General features: G+C 43.5%; 1 protein-coding gene across 5 annotated transcripts in view; it reads right to left on the bottom strand.

Annotated features, from left to right (window-relative positions):
• Nucleotides 1-21954, bottom strand: part of USO1 (USO1 vesicle transport factor) — a 1866649-nt gene that overhangs the window by 1637241 nt on the left and 207454 nt on the right. For all 5 annotated transcript variants that reach the window (XM_044061107.1, XM_044061108.1, XM_044061110.1 and 2 more), the window contains exon 3: nucleotides 21860-21924. In XM_044061107.1, coding sequence (XP_043917042.1) covers nucleotides 21860-21924 — 65 coding nt within the window. The remainder of the gene's footprint in view (nucleotides 1-21859; nucleotides 21925-21954) is intronic.

Raw genomic sequence — 21954 nt, 5'->3', positions numbered from 1 at the left:
TTTGCCTGGCTGTGGGTTGTGTAAAAGGCTGTCCCTTGTTGAGGTGACAAGCTTGAGCCCACCATTGAAACTCCTGTTGAAGGCAAGAAATTAGTGGTATAACTGTTTCCAAACGACAGTGTTGAGACCATACATTCTTTAGGTACCATTGTAGTTTCCTCATATGCAGTCTGGCATATGGAATTAGTAGTATGCAGGATGCCATGTAACCCAAGGCCTGCAGAATTTTTCTTGCAGGGAGCTGGGTCTTTGTTGCCATCAGCTGAAAGCATTGAGTCAGTTGTCCTTGTTAGTCTTGCGTGAGATAAGCCATCTGGGCCGTTGTGTTCAAGCTGGCACCCAGGAATATAATCTCTTGTGAGGGCACTAGTTTTGATTTCTTTTCATTTACTGTGTACCCCAGGCAACTTAATAACTTTTTTACAAACACCAGATGCTTTAGAAGAATGTCTTTGCTCTCTGCTTGAATCAGGCAGTCATCCAGGTACGGATAAATTTGAATTCCTTTCGGTCTGCAAAATGCAATTACTGGTGCCAGGCACTTTGTGAAGACACTGGGCACAGCAGATAAGGCAAAGGGCAGTGCAGAGAATTGGTAGTGCATTGAACCAGCTATGAATCTGAGGTATCTTCTGCAGTTTTGTCTGATAGGGACATGCAGGTATGCCTCCTTGAGGTCCAAGGTCACAAGCCAAGCTTTCTTGCCCAGCATGGGAAGAAACTGCTGTAGTGTCAACATTTTGAATTTCGGAACATCCAGGTAAGTGTTTAGAGACTAAAGATCCAGAATGGGCCTCCAGGCTTTGTCCTTTCTGGGTACCAGAAAGAGTCTTGAGTAAAATCCTTGCCCTTGCTCCTGTGATGGTACCTTTTGAATAGCTCTCATATCCATGAGTGCTGTAATTTGTTTTTGAGCCTCTGCCCATTGATTTGGTGGCAGATTTGGCATTCCTTTTGACCTTGGCAAAGTGTGAAAGTGGAACCTGTAACCTTGAAATACAATGTTGAGAACCCATTGTCTTTGGTGATCATTTGCCAATTGTGGAAGAAGAGTGCCAGTTTTCCTCCCAAGGGGCTGCCAAGAGAGATTTGTTAGGCAGCTGTAGTGGGAAGTCATTGGAGCTGCTTTTTATATGGTTGGGGCCTGTCTTCCCCTTCTTTCTGGCCTGATGCAACCCATTGTCGAGGCCTGTAAGGACCTTGTGTTTGACCTCTACTTCTTGGACGTCTGTATCTTCCCCTTTGAGGTCTGTCTTTTAATTGGAAAGGACCAATTCTTAGTTGGCCAGTTTCTGCTAAATCTAGGAGGCTGAACCTGTAAGAAATCCTTTACCACTTTCATAGATTTTGCCTTATCCTCCATTTTCTTTAATACCTCTTCTGCCTTAACTCCAAATAACACATCCTGCTGCAAAAGTGCATCCAGTAATTTTGCTTTAACATGCTCTGGTAACTTATGTTCTTTTAACCAAGCATGCCTTCTAATGACAGAGCCAGTAACTGCTGCTCTGCAGGAGGCCTCTAGAGAATCAAAACCACATTGCAAAGTATGCTTTCCCACTTGTTAAGCTGCATGCAATAAATCTTTTAGTTATGTACTCACCATAACTTCAGATGTTTGGGATCCATCTCGCCTACATTCTGACTGATGGGCTCGGAGCCGATCCCTCGGCTCCGACTCGGCACGCTTATGCTATAGAGCGAGGCCTCTAATTGGCTGAGCTATCTTTATCCCAGGATGCACCACCACTAATCCCCCAGATCTTGTTTGTCCGCATTCATGCACACATGCACAGCTTGATTATATAACATTGTTAGATGTTTCAGATGAAACAACAGGATTCGGACCTTCTGATATCCTCTGATCTCCAAGGAAGGGGGAAGGAGGGTGGGTTATTAGGAATGTAGGCGAGATGGATCCCAAACATCTGAAGTTATGGTGAGTACATAACTAAAAGATGTTATGTGATCCTATCTCGCCTACATTCTGACTGATGGGACAGCGTCCCTAGCACCTAAATCCCTTGTGGCTCATTGGAAAACACTCCTGAGCACTGTGGAACCAAATGAAGCTCGTCCTCTAGATGCCACATCTAATTTGTAGTGAGAAATGAAGATATGCGGGGAAGACCATGTAGCCGCAGCACAAATGTCACTAATAGCAAGCTTAGAATGAAATGCTACCGAAGTAGCCATAGCCCTTGTAGAATGAGCCTTGACAGAGGTGGAAAGCTCTTTGTTAGAATAAATATAAGCTTGAGTAATACAGTCCCTGATCCATTTGGCAATAGTGACCTTTGTGACCGCGTTGCCCAATTTGTTTTCTGCAAAGGACACAAACAACTGATCTGTCTTCCTTGATTGTTTGGTCCTATCCAAATAAAAACGTAACTGCCTGTGGACATCTAGTGTGTGGAAAATAAATTCCGCTTTATTGGAGTATTTTGGGAAAAAAACTGGGAGCTCTAATGACTGTTGCAAGCATAAAGTAGAACAGACTTTAGGAACAAAAGAAGGATTTGGTCTGAGGGAAACCCTGTCTGTATGGAAAACCAAGTACGGGGGTTTCACTGACAAAGCTTGAAGTTCTGAAACCCTTCTGGCTGAAGTAATTGCCACTAGAAAAGCTGTCTTCCATGATAGAAACTTTAAATCACAGGTAGTTGCCGGTTCAAAGGGGGAAGAAGTCAAGGCACGTAATACTATATCGAGATCCCATGGAGGTGCAGGATGAGAAACCGGAGGTCTTAATAGAGCAGCACCTTTCAAGAAGGTCTTACACAACCTGTTGCTCATTAAGGGTGGGTCTATGGATTCATGAAAATTAGAAATCGCTGCCAATTGTACTTTAATGGTAGAGACAGAAGAGCCTTGGTTGAAAAGAGAGGTCAGGAACTTGAGTAGTTCTGCCACGGGAGTAGAAATGGGGTCCAGGCCCCGGAGTTGAGCCCAGATAGCAAACCTTTTCCATTTGCTAGAATACAGTTTCTTCGTAGTAGACTTGTGGGCTGAAGACAATATATGCACTACATCTGGGTCCAGTGCATGTCTCCTGACTATGGTCGGAAGAGGAGGAGCCAGGCCGTCAATTTTAATGTGTGTAGGGACTGGTGTAGTAGTCCCGACTGATGAATCAGTAGGTCTGGGACCTGGTCCAGGAACCATGGACCTTCCAGAGCATGTTTCCGAAGATAGGGAAACCAGACTTGACGAGGCCAGTAAGGAGCAATTAAGATCATCTTGCTCCCTAAGAGACGCCTTCTGAATTACCCTGGGTAGGAGAGGAACTGGAGGGAAGGCATAAAGCAGGCCGGTGGGCCAAGGATGGACTAACGCGTCCATAGGGCTCTTCCCCGGAGCCGGGTTAGGGAGAAAATTCTTTGCACTTGCATTCAGAGGAGTCAAGAGGTCGCAGCACGGAACTCCCATTCGCTGAAAATCTGTCTTGTAATAGTCATGTTCAGAGACCATTCGTGAGGAGAGAGGATGGTTCTGCTCAACCTGTCGGCTATGACATTGGATTTGCCCGGTATGTGAGTAGCCACTAGGAAGCGTTTGGTCGAGACTGCCCATTCCCAGACCCTCATCGCTTCCCTGCAAAGAGGATAGGATCTGGTCCCTCCCTGTTTGTTCAGGTACCAGACAATTGACATGTTGTCTGAGTGAACAGCAATTACGCCCTGAGGGAGGTAATAGTGAAGGGCTTGAAGGGCTTGAAGGGACAGGAGTACTGCCCTCATTTCTAGGATGTTGATGTGGAGAGAGGTGTCTTCCGGATGCCATTTGCCCTGGACTGACCTGCCCAGGGAATGCCCCCCCCACCCCGTCTGGGAGGCGTCCGTGGTCAAAGTGGCCGCCGGAGGAGGAAGAACAAAGGGTCGTCCCTGATCCAAATTGGAGGACACTAGCCACCAGCGAAGGTCCCGTCTGCAAGATTCTGTGATCCATATTAGATGATTGAGAGGGAGTTCCTGAAAGGACCACTGAGTTGAAAGAAGCCACTGGAGGATTCTCATGTGTAACCTTGCCAAGGGAACTAGCAGAACTGTGGCAGACATCGATCCCAATAGCTGCATGACCATTCTGGCTGGGGCTTTGGACCTGGGGAGTAAGGCTCGAACCTGATTTTGTATGATCTGAATTCTGTCTGCAGGTAGATAGACCGCATCTGGTTTGAATCTATCTCTGCCCCTATGAATCTTATTCTTTGAGATGGCGTAACACAGACTTTGGCCAATTGAAGGTGATTCCGAGGGAATTGCCCAGTGATGTTGTGGCTTGCAGGCTCCGTAGAAGTAGATGCTTGGAGGTGGCAGTTAGAAGCCAGTCGTCTAGGTACGGAAACACCTGGAATCCTAGACTCCTCAAGTGAGCAGTCACTGCTGCCAAGCATTTGGTGAACACCCTGGGGGCTGTGGTGAGACCAAAGGGCAGTGCACGGAACTGAAAATGACTGCCTCCTAGGCTGAAGCGCAAGTGTCTCCTGGACGTTTGATGTATTTTGATATGGTAATACGCGTCCTTGAGGTCTATGGAGCACATCCAAACACCTTTCTCCAACAATGGGAGAATGGTTTGTAAAGTGACCATTCGGAACTTGGACTTCTTGACTGAACGGTTTAGGTTGCTTAGGTCCAAAATGGGCCTCAAGTCCCCGGTCTTTTTTGGCACCAAAAAGAATCTTGAGTAAGTACCTAATCCGATCTGGTCTGCGGGGACCGGTTGGATGGCTCCTTTTTGCAGCAGTTTTGAAATTTCGATGGCTGCGGTATCCCGTTGACTGGGTGGCGGGTCCGGGATTCTTTTGGACTGATGGGGGGGGGGGGGACAACAGAATGGGATGGAGTAACCTCCGGCGATAATTCGAAGTACCCATCGGTCCTGAGTAATCCCTTCCCAGGCCTTTAGGTGCTTCGAAAAGCGACCCCCGACTGGCTCCGGAGCAGCACAGTCAGGCAATCCCTCAGGGACTATGAAAAGCTGAAGAGCCACGAAAGGACTCGCAGTCTCCAGTGTTGCGGGGGCCTCTGCCGCCTCTGGGACGGCGTCTTCCTGATGAATTTCCCCCTCCTCTGCCTCTGGAGGGGGAACCTTCCTGCTGAGAGGGGTAAGACTTCTGCGATCTCCGGAACCACATCTTCCCTCCTCTTTTAGCCTTGGGATAAGGCCGAAAGGGAGTGGAAAATCGTGCCCCTACGGCAGTCAGAGTCTTACTCTCCTGTTCGCAGCGGGTAAGTGTGTCTTTCACCTTGGGCCCAAACAGGGAGGACCCATCAAAGGCGTCGAATGAAGACTTGAAGGCCTCCACGAAATGACACAGGCGGAGCCAGGCTGGTCTCCGTGAGCAATGCCTGTACCTGCTCTACTCGCCCCTTCGGCCGCATACGAAATGAGCCTCATGGACGAGTTCGAAATGGATGACATTGTAGCCAACTGAGATCCAACCGTCTGGGCCAGCTCCTCAGGCAGGTTACCTAAGAGGGTATCGGATAGCTCCTTAATCAGATCCCTCTGTAATCTCGTAAAGTGCGTCAGGTAGTTCAAAGACCTCAGGGTAAAGGCCGCTGAACTTAGGGTACGCTTGCCGTGCCGATCCATGCTCCTAGACTCCTTATTAGGAGGATGGACGGACGTAGAAGCCTCTGCTACATCCTGCTGTGTAGCAGATGCCACCACCATAGCATCCACAGCCATACCTTTCGTAAGGAACTCTCTATCTGGGGGCGCCGAAAGAAATTTGTTTGGACGAGGGCACCGGTTCCACAGAGTCCGGTGTTCCCACGCCTTGACAGATCAAATCCAAGAGCTCGTCGAAGGGAGGAGACACCCAGGAGGCGGAGGGCTGAGCCCCGAAGGCCTTCAGGAACACCAACTCATCGGCAGAGGGAGGTTTGGACTGCCAGCCGCCTCATTGTTTTAGGGCTTCCAGGATGTCTGCAAAGGAGACATCATCCGAGGACGACTTGGGGGACCCCTCTGCATCATCTAGATCGGTGTCAGATGTCAAAGACTCGTCAGGGGAGTCAGCGTGCTTCCTCTTGCACGTTTTCTTCCTGGGAGGTTCTTCCGAAGAGGCTTCAGAAGGACCTCCAGGAGGGGGAGAAACCCCAGCGGGGGTAACCTGAGGCCCTGGGGCTCCACTGTCTGCGGACAGGGGAACTGCCAACGACCCAGTCTCCAAATGTAGGGAAGGAGCTGGGGAAACTGTGGAGGTAGCCAAAGAAGATTTGGCTAGAGCACTCCTCATAGCCCTGAAGACGGGACCACCAGAATCCTGGGAAGGTCCCCCCTCCGTGGCCACGACAGTGGACGGTACTCCCGCCGGACCAAGAGGGAGACTTGGGACCGAAGGTATCAATCCCGAAGCCCCCCCCAGGGCGAAGGAAGAAGTCCGTGCACTGAACTCCGACCCAGGAGCCGGAGTCGGAGCAAGGGTCGGGCCTGACCCTAACACCTCCACTGGTTCCACTAACACCTGCTCCAACGGTGCGAGCTGTTGGAGGAGGAAGTACAGTAAGGGAGTGGACCATCGGCTCCGGCCGAATGGGCTGGAGCCGAAACCATCTTTGGAACACCGGAGACTGGAAGAGTCGAAGGAGCACCCTGTTGATGTCCGAATCAGACATCCTGGAAGATCTCGAGGATACCGATCGGGCCGAACCGATTTCTCCATCGGCTCCGAAGGGCTCGGGACCGGCTCGAAAGGACTCAACAATTATCGGCTCCGAGGAAACCTTCAAGGAAATTTCCCTCGGCGCCGATAAGGACTTCGGCTCCGAGGGGGAAGTGTCTGAGCCGATGACCCTTATCGGCTCCAATATCAGTGGAGCCGATGAGGGTGACCCGCCTCTCGATGCCCCAGACCTCGGCTCCGAAACCAGAGGGGTCGAGGCTGGAGGCATCGAGGCAGACCGTTCCGACCTCGGCTCCGAAGTCCGTGGAGCCGATGGAGAAGTCTCCTTTGATTTTTTAGCCGTCGGTTCCGACTGACTGGTCGGAGCCAGCACTTTCCTCTTCTTAGAAGGAGACGGAGAGGAAGATAAAGCCTCCTCGAAAGAAGGCTTGATTAATCCTTTGAGGATTAATTTGTTTTTCCTCTCCTGGAGGACTCGGGAGGAAAACGCGGGCATACACTGCACGATTCCTGGAGATGTTTGGCGCCAAGACAATAGAGCCTTGAGTGGTCGTCCGTTATGGACATTTTGAACCCACACCTCGTGCACTTCTTAAACCCGGAGGGTTTATGTTCCTTAGACATAGTTCTACAAGAAAACACAGCAGTAAGCTTTAAGACACAGGTACAAAGTATGCAGAAACTGGGAATATTTTAAACTGAAAACCTTTTTTTTTTTTTTTTTTTTTTTTTACAGACAGACAGAGAAAGGGAGAAAAACAAGGAGGGTCAAGACCCTCTAACTCAAACGGGTACTTGACCCACACACAACCACTAAAGTAGTTAGTACAGGGGAAGGCCCCTCTAACTTAAACGGAACCTTCTCTGACAGGAAAAATTAAGCTAAACTTAATGAAACAACAAGTAACACACTCGTACACAAAAAATAGCCGTTAAAACAGCTTTTGGGTTGAAATGAGTGAACTACTGACAGGAAAAGAGACTATAAATATAGTACTTAGCCCAGCCAATGTTGAGACCACGTCCAAGCTCTGTAAGCGGCAAACGAGATCTGGGGGATTAGTGGTGGTGCATCCTGGGATAAAGATAGCTCAGCCAATTAGAGGCCTCGCTCTATAGCATAAGCGTGCCGAGTCGGAGCCGAGGGATCGGCTCCGAGCCCATCAGTCAGAATGTAGGCGAGATAGGATCACATAACATCCTGCATTTCTTTAAAATTAGGAGGATCTGATTCTGGAAGCATTTTTTGTTTTAACTGAGACAGTAAAAATTGCTGATATTTTAGCATGTGAAACTGGCAATTTAAGGCTCTCATTGCTAAAGTTGCAGGCGTATATACTTTCTTTCCCCATCTGCCTAATGCTCTGGAATCTCTGTCAGAGGGAACTGGATTCTTGGCTGATGAGGCCTTAACCCATTTGGGTCCCTGAGAAAGAGTTTCAGGGTCAGCTACAGGACTTTTAAACATAAATTTGTGTGAGTCAGGGGCTCTGTAGTATCTGTCGGGTTTAACAGGGGCTGGAGGTAAGGAATCAGGATTTAAGCTGGATTCAGTATACACATCATCCACAATATCTAACACTGGCGGAATGGCAAGGGGTCTGTGTTGAGGCAATAAAAGGAAGTCTGAGCCTTTTCTTGGATTCTGAATAATCCTGGCCTTCCCAATGGAAATGCTCCCTCATGGTATGCAGGGTTTCCCCAAAGGAGTAGTCCTCAGCCGGTGAGGCTGATGGAACTGATTCCTCAGCATCAGAATCCTTATAAGGGGGTAAAGAGTATCCTAGGTCTAAGGATGAATCAGAAGAGATGGACACCTGGTCGGATGAGTCATAGTCTGCATCCTGTCTAGGCCTTTTATCAGGAGGGGGATGGGTCCCCCTGTTCAGAGTGATTAGGACTTCGACCATTTTGAGCATTTGTTTCTTAGGCATGGAGGCCTGTCCTGGATAATGCTGTATATGTTTCTTTGATTTTAAAGGAGGCTTAGACTTAGCTGAGGGTTTAATACTTAACTGAGTAGGTCTGAAGACACCCTTTGAAGCTGTGGGTTGCTCAGCTACTCCGGATCCCTCTGAAGGGTTAGTTTCGGTAGGCTGAATAACTTGTGCGTCCGAAGGCCCAGCCATCTCCACATGGGAGTCAGAGGTGGCCTGTGGTTCTACTGAAGCGGTAGTCAGGGGCTGCGAAGGCACCTCGTTGAAAACCGGAGAACCGGCGACTGGCCTAGAAGAGGCTTCGTCGTCAGTTTTGGGCCTCGGATGCCTATCCTTGTCTTTGCACTTTTTGTGTATTCCAGTCATCAGAAGGTCCGACGGCATGGTATAATTGAATTTTCTACCAAAATAATGACGGGCAAAATCAAACCGACGTTTAATAGTGCGCTTGTTAAACCTAGCACAAAACCGACAACCCGTGACGTCATTGTCTGGGCCTAGGCATGGGATACAATAGGAATGGAAATCCTTATGAAGTATTTGCTTCCCACAAGAAATACAGTTATTAACTTTTACTGACATCGGTCTGAGGCAAGAAAAAGTTTCCCCAATGGGGTACTTAGCTTTGTAGAAGACTTTGGTTCTGGATTCGGAATGAAAAACTCAGGAGACGGCCGACCGGCACTTGCAAACTGCTTTTGCTTCGGGCACCGTGCGGCAAGAAAGACTGAAGAAAATGGCGTAGGCTGCATCTTATATACCCCTATCACACTGACGTCAGGGAGGAGGAGAAAGCAACCGATGCCGGACCAAGACTTTGGAAGTCAGGCCGACTGGGGAACCACCTGAAGGCAGTATAACCCAAGTGTAATGACTGTAGCAGTGTAACACTATGAACATCCAAGAATACACACATCTAACTAACCACGTCTTTCAGTCCCATAGATGCAACCAAGTTTCCCTAGCCTAAACCAAGGATTACTGAGAATCACCCATCACCTACACTCACTCCTGCAAAGAAAAAGGCTAACAGGTATAGCCTCATCATTCCTTCTTCCCTAACAGCTCCATCAAGTGCCCACACCACTAATCAAAGCACAGGTTACCTGGGCAACAATCAGGGCTTTATCCCTCAGTGCCACAGACCTGGCTACTGTGGCTACACGTGATTTGTTCTACCAAGTGGAATCATTTAGCTACTTTCTAATGCTGCAATTATTACATCATCTTGTATGTATAACTGCATGAGCATGTCAAGTGATATAGCTTATGGCCTGGGTTGTCACAAGAAAATGGTAAATGAGGAACACCCTATATGTTCAGCTAAAAGGGGATAGGTACAATAAACACTAGATTTGTTTCTAAACAAAAAGATAAGTCAACATCTGAAAGCTAAAAACAGTGCTGTAAGTACAGAAAAAAAAAAAAAAAAAAAAAAGAGTAGCTCATGCTGAGGTACTACTCATATAAAGAAACAGTTAAAGAAAATGGATGGAGTTTGAACTGAACAACAACAAAGTTTATTTTTTAAGTTCCTTGGGAAAACAGTCCATCAGCTGCTAGGCTGCTCTCCAACAATTCCTGCCATCCTCTTGATAGCACCTGATGGGTAAGAGTGCTCAACGCTCTGTCCCCCCAGTCCTGTTCTGCCGTAGGCTGCTGGCTCCGCTCGTGGTTTGCCTTTCCATGTGTAAGCTTAACCCTGAAGTCTCCTACCATTCCAAGAAATACCTGGCCTCCTGACTGAGAAAAGAGCCTCCTAAAAGGGATCCTGCAGTGTTCTCATTAATTCGTATCTTTGCCTCTCCCAAAGACCTGCCTAGAAAAGTGTAAGTATCCTAGTGGGAAAAATATCATTACATGTTATTGTTGTATTTAACCCTGTGTATGCTCGCTGGGCAGCCTACCGGGGACTTCTCTTACCCCATTATTCTTCAAGTTTCTCCACACTCCTCTAAGTGCTCCTGTAATTGACTGCTTGACCACTAGGTAGCAGCACATAACCACTGTTAACTATACCTTTTATTTCTTACATTAAACTAAATACTGAAACATTTCTAAACAGTCTATTACTACCCTTTTTTCAGCCTACATCTGTGTGACCCTCTCTGCTTCCACCTATCAATAACTATAGTAAAACAGTGCCTCATCACCATACCTTCCTACCTCTGAGCTTGCCATTCAGTCCAGTGCTTGTTCTTCACAGCCATGCCTTCTTCCTTCTCCTTGTCTCTACCAACTCCATTCGGCCTGCGGGCTTCACTCCACTCCCCTATCCTGCCCCCAAATTCCACCCACCCCTAGCACCTCTAGACTTCTACACAGATAACCACACTCATCCCCTCCAAACACCGATCAACTTATCTCACCCCACTAATTAATCCCACCCCTTACTTTCAGAAAGATCCAACCTCACCTACTACAGCTCATCCGAGCAGCTAGTTATCTCTCATACAACTAATAATCAGAACAACCATGCCAATCATATCTTCTTCAATCCTAACCCAATTACTTATTCTTCTCAGCTTGTCTTATCTAAACTATCTTACCAAACCTCTTAACACGTCACTCTCTCCCTTTTCACACAACTAAAGTACTCTACAAACAACCCACACTCTTCCCATCTTCATGTCCCCCAGTCTCTTCTTCTTTCAACAATCGTATACTATTCCCCTATAAACTCTGACCTACCTCCAGTAATACTATGCCCTTTCTTATCAATACTACTACGATAAAACTAACAACCCACAAGCACAACACTAAGCTAGCCAAAAACCTTTTCCCCATATTTGTCATTTCATCACTATCCTTCTCTCTGGCGATATCCACCCAAACCCTGGCCTCCTTTCCCCTCACAACTCAAATTTCCTCCTCACATTCTCCCCACACAACCAGTAAATCCCTCCACTTCACAGCTCTAAATGCTGAAAGCATATGCAATAAAATCCCTAACCTCCATGCCTGGCTTCTCCATAATCAGCCAGATATCCTGTCCATCTCTGAAACCTGGTTGAAACCCTGCATAAAAGATTCTGAACTAATACCACCCAACTACTGCATAATTAGAAAAGATAAAACAAACAAAAAAGTTGTGGGGAGTTGTTCTCCTCTACTCATCCTCCCTGTCAGTTACTCCCTACACCAAACCTATTCAACAATTTGCTAATGCATAACTAATTCAAACCCTACTTCAGATAAACAAATTCTTCTGTATAGTTACCTTTTATATGCCTCCTGGAGACAATGTTGCAATACTCAAAGACATTCTCTCTTGGTTTTCTACCAATGTAACTAATGAGACTATAATCGTGGGTGATGCAAACATCAACTGGGCCACTATACAATCTCCCACAAACCCTCTAAATATAAACCTCTATAACTTCTCTCAGCTCAAAAACGCCACAACTAGACCTTCCAAGGACTTCTCTACTGGAAGTACTCTTGACTGGATTCTAGTTTATCATCCTCACTATCTCTGATAGTGGTATTCTTCCTGACCCACTTAGTGACCATTTTCCTACCTTTACCCACCATCTGTACTCCTCCTTACAACTATCTCATACCTGTATCGCTACCCAGTCCCTAACAAACTTTAACCCCAATATATTTACAAACTTGCTTAAACAAACAAACTGGAACCCACTAAAAACTTTATCCTTGGATAATCCTGTTGCATATTTCAATACAATCTTCCTACACTCGATAGACTCTCTGGCCCTCCTGAAAACAAAATGTACTAAAAGTAAATCCATCCCTTGGTTAACTAAAGACACCTTAGGCATTATAAAACTCTGAGACAAAGCTTGGAAAACAAAACTATCACCACCCTGAATGAATACAAATTACTGCGAAACAAGGTAAAAAATGTTCTTCAGACCGGAAATCCTATTTTTCCACACTACAAATTAATCACAATACAAACCCAAAAAAATTCGGGGATGGAATCTCCTCTCTCCTTAATCCTGGTAAAAAAGAAAAGCCCTGCCCTAACCCAAATGCTGCCGACACAGACTTAGCTACACAGTTCAACTCTTTCTTCATTGATTCCATAGCCAAACTAATAACCTCCTTCACTAACAATCCAACCTCCAAATCCCTACCTTCACCTACCTCTTCTTCCTCTACTACCTCTCCTTTCTTAAGTACCTCCACCTCCCAAACTCCTCCCTTCTCCATACAACACATACCCATTCCTACTATAAAAAAAATTTTCTACAAAAGCTGAAACCAAGTTCCAATGCCCCAGACCAAATTCCCTCTTACTTCTTACAGATTCTGCAGAAACCATAGCCCTTCCCATCTATATCCTAATAAACCGGTCAATCACAGAAGGTCATGTACCCCAACCCAGGAAAAAGGCCTTTATTATTCCAATTCACAAAGGTGGGAGGAATACCATCCCTACTTTTTGACCATTTGCCATGCTATCTCCCCCATTTCTAAACGGCTAGAAAAATGCATCCGCCTACAACTGTTACCCTATCTCATAAATAACCGCCTTCTAACTCCCACACAACATGGATTCAGGCCTGGCCACAACACCACCACTGCTCTCCTCTCCTTCCTGGAAACTATTAACAAAGTTTGCGACTCTGGCGATATAGTGTCCACTCTCTTATCAGACCTATCAAAGGCCTTGAACACCATCTTTCACAACCTCCTCCTCTTCAAACTCTCTAAACTAAACCTATCCCCTCCACTATCAACTGGTTTACCAGTTATCTATCAAACAGGCAACAAGCAGTCAGATGGAAAAAAAGCTACCATCCCATTCTTCAATACTCCAACAGGAGTACCGCAGGGTTCCAGTCTAGAGCCCCTACTTAACATTTTCATAAACCACTTCTACCAGACAATCCCTAACACTAATCTCATCCAATATATCGACAACTCCACTATAATCTGTTCTGCCACCTTCATCCCCATTTCAACAAAACTAACCCAAAATTCCTTCTTTTTAACCGAACAATGGATGCAAGACAACCACCTAGCACTCAATGCCACAAAAACTAAACTTATGACATTTACCCCTTCAAAAAACAGCATCCTAGACAAAAACACACCATCACCAGCCAGAATAATACACCTCTCAAAATAGTATCTTATGCAAAATTACTAGGAGTCGTAATAAATGACCAGCTCAAGTTTGACATCCACCTACAAAGCAAATATCAAAAAAATGCATAAGAAACTTTGCATGCTCTATCGTCACAATCCGTATATCGCCCCCCCTCCACCAAGCTAATACTCTCTATAACATACCTTATCCCATCCCTCCTATATGAAGCCCCGCTCCTTACTAACATACAATCCTCCCTCAAAACAACTCTCTCCTCCTGTTACAATAAAAATTTCAAAATTTGCAACAGGCCACAGATCTTCTATGCACCACTGCATGGCCCTTCACAAACTTAACTGGCTAGAGCTACTCAACTACCTCATTTATATTCAACTTACCCAAGCACACAAACTTATATTTAGCCCCACTCCCTGCCCCTCCCTTGCCACTACCTTTAAAATGCATCTATGCAACAGATCCCCAAGATCCAACTCAATCTGATTGAACTACACAAACCTTCTTGTCTACCAGGCAAACATCTTCTGTCCTTCTCTCTAGCTCACCTGTGGAATTCTCTCCCTCCACTAATCCGTACCAGTAACAGCCTCTCTTCCTTCAAAACTTTACTCCACCCCCAACTAACATCTCAATGGGAATGCTCCCGTTTCCATCCTGCATAAAGTACCCCAACTTACGTTACTCCCCAGGATGCAGTACATATACAAACTTCCTCCTATGTTTTTTTTATTATAAGCATCTGTTGGAATAAACAGATTTTGTATATAAATATGACTGCATAAAACTTTTATTTTCTTTTTTAAAGAATGCCTGCTTTTGCATTTCACTAATGCCATTTATTACCTGTACTGCTGTACTATCCATTGTTATAATTTACGTATTAATTAACTTGTATTTGTACATTTTACTGGAGCTTTTCTCCCCAGGACTCCACTGAAAAAGGGCTCCTCATGGCCCAATGGCCCATCCTGGCAAACAAACTGCAAGTATACAAATAAATAAATCAATGGACTAAAAACAGCAATACCTGATATGGCCCCCCCCCCCCCTTGCAAAGCAAGAGTTATCAGTTTGTGGCACACATCAGAAGCCGCAGCTGGTCACAGTTTTTTTCTAAGTTCCAGCACTTGCTGACATTCTACTTGGTAGAATGGGAGGGCACTGAGCTGTGCCCTTATGAGGATCTCCCCATCATGGGACCTACGGTAGGCACACCTTCCCAGTCTACCCTCAAGTGAGCCTGGCTAACCCCCCCCCCCCCAAAGTCCAAGCATCCACTAAATTTTAACAGATAAAGGTTTGGTAACCAAACACCCTCCCAAGATGAGTAGACCCCATCATTCATGCAGCTCTGCCAAGTGCTCAAAACACAAAAACTCAAGTCATATATATATATATATATATATATATATATATATATATATATATATATATATATATTTATACACACACACTATATATATATATATATATATATATATATATATATATATATATATATATATATATATATACACACACACACACACACACACTATATATATATGTATATATATATATATATATATATAAAATATAAATATATATGCGTGTGTGTGTGCTGTCCAGTTCGATTCTCAGCTAGAGCATCTTCTGCGTGGAGACATGCATGAATGGGCATACCTTCTTTGAAGGTTGTGCATCAGAGCTGGTAACTTGGTACGTAAAAATCAGCTGCCAATCATTAGCAGACCGGAGTTCCACTGTGGCGACCCCTAACCGGGAAAAGCCGAAAGACACAGACAGACAGATATATGCATATCTGTCTGTGTCTTTCGGCTTTTCCACAGTGAACTCTGTCTGCTAATGATTGGTAGCTGATTTTTTATGTACCAAGTTACCAGCTCTGATGCACAACCTTCAACGAAGGTATTGCCCATAGTATGCCCATTCACACATGTCTCCACACAGAAGATGCTCTAGCTGAGAATCAACTGACAGCTGCTTACTGAGACACAACGCTACCGCAGCACCACCATATATATATATATATATATATATATATATATATATATACATATATACATATATACATATATATATATATATATATATATATATATATATATATATATATATGTATATATATATATATATATATATATATATATATATATATATATATATATATATATATATATAACACACACACACACACACACACACACACACACACACACACACAGAGTCTACTTCAGAAGAACGAAAAACCACTTGCCCGAATCAGTAAAACTCGAGAAGACTTAGCCGAAACCACAAAACAAACACTCTGATTACTGAGTAAAACCTCCGGGTAAGTAACCACGTGAACAGCACCATAAAAAAATAAAAACAAAGCCAATTAAACCAACCCATGTGGCTTCCGCCCCATACCCCTTATGTGGGGGGCTTTGTCCCCACACCCCACAACTAAATATACCAACTGCAGTAGCCTAAGCTATCTGTGGTGTTAAACCCTGCACCAGACACCTTCCCAGTGCTTTGGACACCCTCCCAGGTGTACCAGCTGCCAGAAGTGTGCAAAGCACTTCACATAAAAAGCAGCTGGAGCGACAAAACACTTTGGGGCACTTTTTTGTCTAGGAAGGATACAACAGCCTTGAATATTTGTACTAGGAAACAAAATGAACTATAACAAAAGGGTGAAAACAAGCACACCCTGGCAACACAAAAGGATTCATCAGCAGAAAAAAAATGGGGGTGGAGGGACGGTTATTATAATAGTGATCCATTAGAACATCTACTGATACGGTAAGTTTACACAACTGCATTATGTTGGCGGATTTATAGTCTGGCTTAAAGTAAACCCTGGGAAATTCTGTCCTTGTGAAAAATGAGGTAGGACTGTCTCACAATAAATGCTTGTAACTCAAATATTCACATAGTAGATGTCAAATCACTGAGTAAATCAGACTTCCAAGTTATGAACCTTAAATCAAGACAGGCACTGGTTAAAATGAAGACAGAATAAGCTTCTAAAGCACAAAATTGAAATCCCAAGTGGGGGCCACCTATCTCCTAACTGGGTGAGTATGTAATACCTCATTTAAAACCGGTTTAACTTGAGGATTGTTAGAAAGGAGGAATCCAAGGGCAGACAATTAGGAATCACTTAAAATGCAGCTTCACAGAAGAGTATAACAAACTACTGGACATCAATTCTCACAAATAATCAAGAACTAAAAGCAACCAGGCCTAAAAAAGGACCCATTTCTTTGACTGGCACCAACTTAAAAATCTTTTCCACTTGCACATATGATTTCATAGTATCAGATTTTCTCACCCCTTTAGTACCTTCTGCACATCCTCAGAAAAATAGTTGCTTAAAAGTTAAAATTCTATTATCCAATGCATATGGTGAAGGTGTGATGGGGAAGGAAAAGGTAATTGGGAACATACTTTAACTTTAAAAATTCTCTGTAGAATACTTTGTCAGAAATAATGGATGAGCAAATTGGTATAACTATGGAAATCATTTTTGAGCTGTGATACAGAATCAGAATTGCCTAGACATAGTAAGGAATTGCTGAGTCTAATTCTGGTGGCTGCCAAAAAGCAGTTACTAGAAAATGAAAATCGAAGTCTTAACCAACCATATTATAAGTAGCAGATATCTTAACAGAGATAAAAGAATTGAAGTGAAATCTTTAAGAGTAGGATTAAATAACACAGAAAAAATGAGAATTGTGGGAACAATGCATGCAGAAAAATAGTTTGGGAGAAGGATGAGGTTTAAGGGAAGGCAGGAAATGAAGGAGCTATGTAATGTTTGACTATGACTGTATAGAAAATTAAAAGTGACGGTTTGTTTTCATTCCTTTAAATGTATAACGAAATATGTCATAAGTGATAATTCAATAAAAATGTTTCTCATTTAAAAAACAAAATCTATTATCTAGGCAGTGACTTGGGTGCATCACACTCCCCGTTTTGTGTGTGCGAATTCAATCTGTGAGGAATTTTGTGGTAATTACCCTTGGCCAGAATGAAAAGAAGGGAGAACCACTGTTGCCTTGGCTAAAAGCAGTCACAAAAAAACTGGTTGTAGAGTTCTCCTACATCTTCTGAAGAACCCTGATAATCAGCAGAAAGGATGGAAAAGTGCACAGAAATGCACTCATCCATGGGAAACAAAGCATTCATCTTCAGGTTTGACTGTACTCCTAGAGCAGAATTCCTTTACTTGTCCGTTTCAAAAGGAAGTAAACAGATCTATCAGAGTTGTTCCCCATAGTTGGATCAAGTCTTGGAAGAGTCCACAATGAGGTTTCTATGTGCAGCGGTCTATTCTGATCCTGCCTGACTTGGAACAATTTTGGTCTCTCAGAGTTGGCAAAGCCGTAAGAGTCAGAAAGAGATAAAGTGCCACCTCCCAAGCCATCAGAGCTAGTCTGCATAGAGAGTAGAATCTGCTACTTCCCCAAATGTTTATGTACCACATCACTGTGGTGTTGTCTGTGTACACATTCAGATGACCTGAGAAAGACAGACGATTCAAAGCTTTCAAAGTAGTGATAACAGACAACATCTCCTGGATATTTACTTGCCTCTGTCCATCAAAAGGATGCCACAGTTTGCATTTTTTGCACCCTTAAAAAAGCTCTCCCCACAACAGATTTGCAGCATCTGTGGTGACTTGAACTCTTCAGTAAACAATGACTGGAGCTAGCCATTTTGTGAATACCTTGGTGAAATACAGTAAACAGTAAACTGACAAGCAAATTTTAAGAAATATCTGAAATCCTTGGCAATAGTAGTTTGATAAAATGTGTAGCTTTACGCATCTGTAGTTGCAACAAATCAGAATACATTTTCTGTGTCATGATTTTATTATTCTGGTCCCTTTTGGATAAAATGACAGAAAAAAATTCTTAAGTCTGAAATCTGAAGCTATACTTTCCTCAGAATCAGAATGCTTGAACTGAGAAGAAACTCCTGATGTATACCCCTCCTCCTGCAAAGACTGCTCTCCTAACTGAAACAAACATTCTGTTAGAATTAGAAGGAACTCTACTTTACTTGCCTGAAGAATCAGAAGGCAAAGAAAAAGCAGTCATGAGTTCTGTAACGCTCCTGCACTGGCCCAGTAATCAAGGAGCCTCAATCCTCACCACTAGCACCAGTGGGGACGTGCACACTGGGAGGATGACAAGTACACACACAGTAAAGTACAATTTCCCTTAACAGCACACAGAGATCACAGACGGTCTGGGGCTGGTTTCTCCCTCTTTCTCCAGATCCCCAGTAAGACTCCCCACTGGCACAGCTATAGAGTTGAGTCCTTAGCCAGGGTTCCAAGCCAAGTCCTCCCAGCACTGTCACTGTCCTACCAGTGCTTCGTTTCCCTGCCCAAGTACCTGAAACAGACACAGACACATACACTTTGAGATTTGATTTATACAGAAACACACACCTGGGAAAGGCTGGCACAGGGTTACTAGCTATGCCCCCTTCTGCCCAGGCCATAAGGTGGTTAGCAATGCCACCAGAACCCCTTATCAGCTACTTTAAGGCCCTTCTCAAAGGGTGACCAATCTTACTGTGTAATGTTACTATTATCCAAATGGTAAGTGTGACCAGACTTGAAGGCTATTTAGGATTGGCCTGTAAAGAGTCAGCAAATACATATGCATGTACTAAATATCTCTAAACAAACCAGCCCCAATTGAAAGGTTTAAATATATTTAATAATAAACAATAAAAAAGACAATATTCACTAACTCAGCACAGTGACAGAGTTCAGAATCACAGAAAATATTTTAAAACAACATTGCAAGACAGTCTCAAATAAATATAGAAAACATCTAAACTAATCTTTACTATATTCCTACCTATATCTAAGAGAAATCACTCTACCCTAGTTACTTACTATTAGCAAAGAAAGTGCTGATGAGAGGATGTTTCCAGGTCCAAAGACAAATACAAAATGCACAGACTCACTCTCAGAGATAGTTCTTAAATTAATAATGCACATTACTGTTGGGTTAGCTGGGATGATATCACTCTGTCACCTTCCTTCAGTTCCTAGACTAACAGAAACTTAGAATTTACCACCTCTGTGTCAGAGGTACATATCTCCCAGATATTTGCCTATAACTGGAAGTACTAATACAGTTAAACACTTTTACATTTGAAACCTAGTAATTATTTCTGTTTCAAGACAATAGCAAAACCTCCAACTCTAGACATTGTGTCTGCTCTGAGCTGAAACAGACATAACAAAATCGTACAATTTTGACTTATTTTCTTGAGGTTTTGCAAGTTAACTCTGTATGTTCCAAATTCTACCATTAAAACACACATCTGCACAGGTATATAGTTTATACACATTTCTGCTCTTTTCCAGCAGGGTACACTGTGGTTACATTCTTGAAGCTCAGTATATAACATGCAGATCAACACACACTTCTGCACCAGTAGTTTAATATACACATAACATATAGTTATCTTACATTTGTAAGACAAGTCTATGGATCATATTAATATTCACAAATGACATATGATTATTTACAAAATTCAAGATAGCTAGGCTGGCAGCCTTAGAAGTTCTTTAGCAAATCTCAGTTAATTTGCCCTGCCCAATGAAACAGCATGAGAAGACCACAACTTCTCAGTAAGTACATTTATCCTGTATAAAGCCTGATCCTTAGGTCCATTGAACCGTTATTCACAACCCATCACAGCCAAGTAAAGATCCTTCACCTGCTCCTTCCATGGACACAGGCAACAGTGGCTCAATCTTGCCCACCAAAGGCATCCCTATATCTGCAGAAGATGATGCTACCCCTCCAACATGTCTGTTTTCTTTGTGTGGCCTCTGAAGCTATCAGAGGGAGAAAAATGGGTGGCCTGATGAGCAGCAAACAGTCACAGCATTCACTGACCAGCAGCTGTGGCAAACTAGGAGCCAGACAGACCTTACAAGACTCATAAATAGGTTATCTTTTAATGCTTAGGGAGAGGTACCACCAAAGAAACATACTGTTTACTCTATCAATATGCCACAAAGGGGGCCTGAAATGCAGTTCATGGAGCCATGAAGAGCAAGTTAATAAACAGCAAAGAACAAGTGGTTCTGTGAAAGTAAACAATGGAAGTCGCTCAACACACAATATCTTGTTGCAAACATAACTTTCGACAAAGGTTTTTAGTCAAAAATTAAGCTTTTCCTCAAAAATTTATACAAGCACCAACGTGACAATTCACTTCAAAGTAAAACAGTCCCAATCACACTGTTTTCTTAGCACAAGTAAGCATTTTCAGAGAAAAAAAGTTTTCTTCATAAAATTCAGTTAGAATGAGTAGGCTTTCCTCAATTGGGGACTTATTTGCCCAGCTCTTGAAGGTTGCCAGTTGACTGACAAAAATCACACAGCCCACAGAAGTATTTGCTTTGGCAGCAAAAATGCTATGAAATGCTTTACTATTCCAACTACCTTACATGGAGTGCCATGTGAGCTCCTGGCAGTTGGAGCTCCAGGGAGGAGCACCCAAAGTTCTTGAAAGCTGGCTAGGGAGAAAACTCAATAGGCTTAGTTACTGTAATGGTATGCATGTACTTCATCATGGAATCCAACAGAAGGAAAAGAAGGTGGGGATATACAAGAAACAAAACTCAGAAATAAGGATCTTTACATCGATCTTCTCTATGTTTAATTTAAGCTTTGCTAGTGCAAAATGCTACATCATCTCCCAGTAAAATGTTAGGAAGGATGACTGGAAAACTGCTTCCCTCTTTCAATCTAGCCTATTTCAAATCTCTTGGATGACTGGTTAAACTTGTACAGCACAAGCTTCTTACTTAAGAAAAGAAGCAAAGCAAGACAAACCCTTGGCTGTTGTCCCTGTAAAACATGTTTTTACAGTTGCAGTAACAAGACAATAAAAACCCACTGTTTCAACACAGAAAGGTCAACAAATAAAGTTAACATATATATATGAGAAAAAAAGGGTGTGGTGACCCACAGCTGCAAATAAAATGACAGTACAGTGGGATTTCATTTCCAGACTACTAAACAAAGGGATTCCTAAGATCTTAACTCCAAATGAAAGTTTTTCAACAAGACAAGTTAGTAGTAATAATGTGACAAAATGAAGACATTAAAACAAAAATTCAACTGTTCTGACCTCCAACTCCCAAGGCTTGTCTTCCTTTATTTGTCAATGACTTACCGATCTGTTTTCAGGACATGAATGAGATGATCCATAGCTTGATTACCAACCTCTACTCGATATTTCTGCAAAGAAAAATATGATTGTGAATAAAA

Source organism: Protopterus annectens, chromosome 2.part0 (genome assembly GCF_019279795.1).
Source record: "Protopterus annectens isolate FY-2018-M chromosome 2.part0, PAN1.0, whole genome shotgun sequence".
Taxonomy (NCBI): domain Eukaryota; kingdom Metazoa; phylum Chordata; order Ceratodontiformes; family Protopteridae; genus Protopterus; species Protopterus annectens.
Note: the sequence above shows the minus strand (reverse complement) of the source record. Positions and strands in the feature narration are given on the sequence as shown.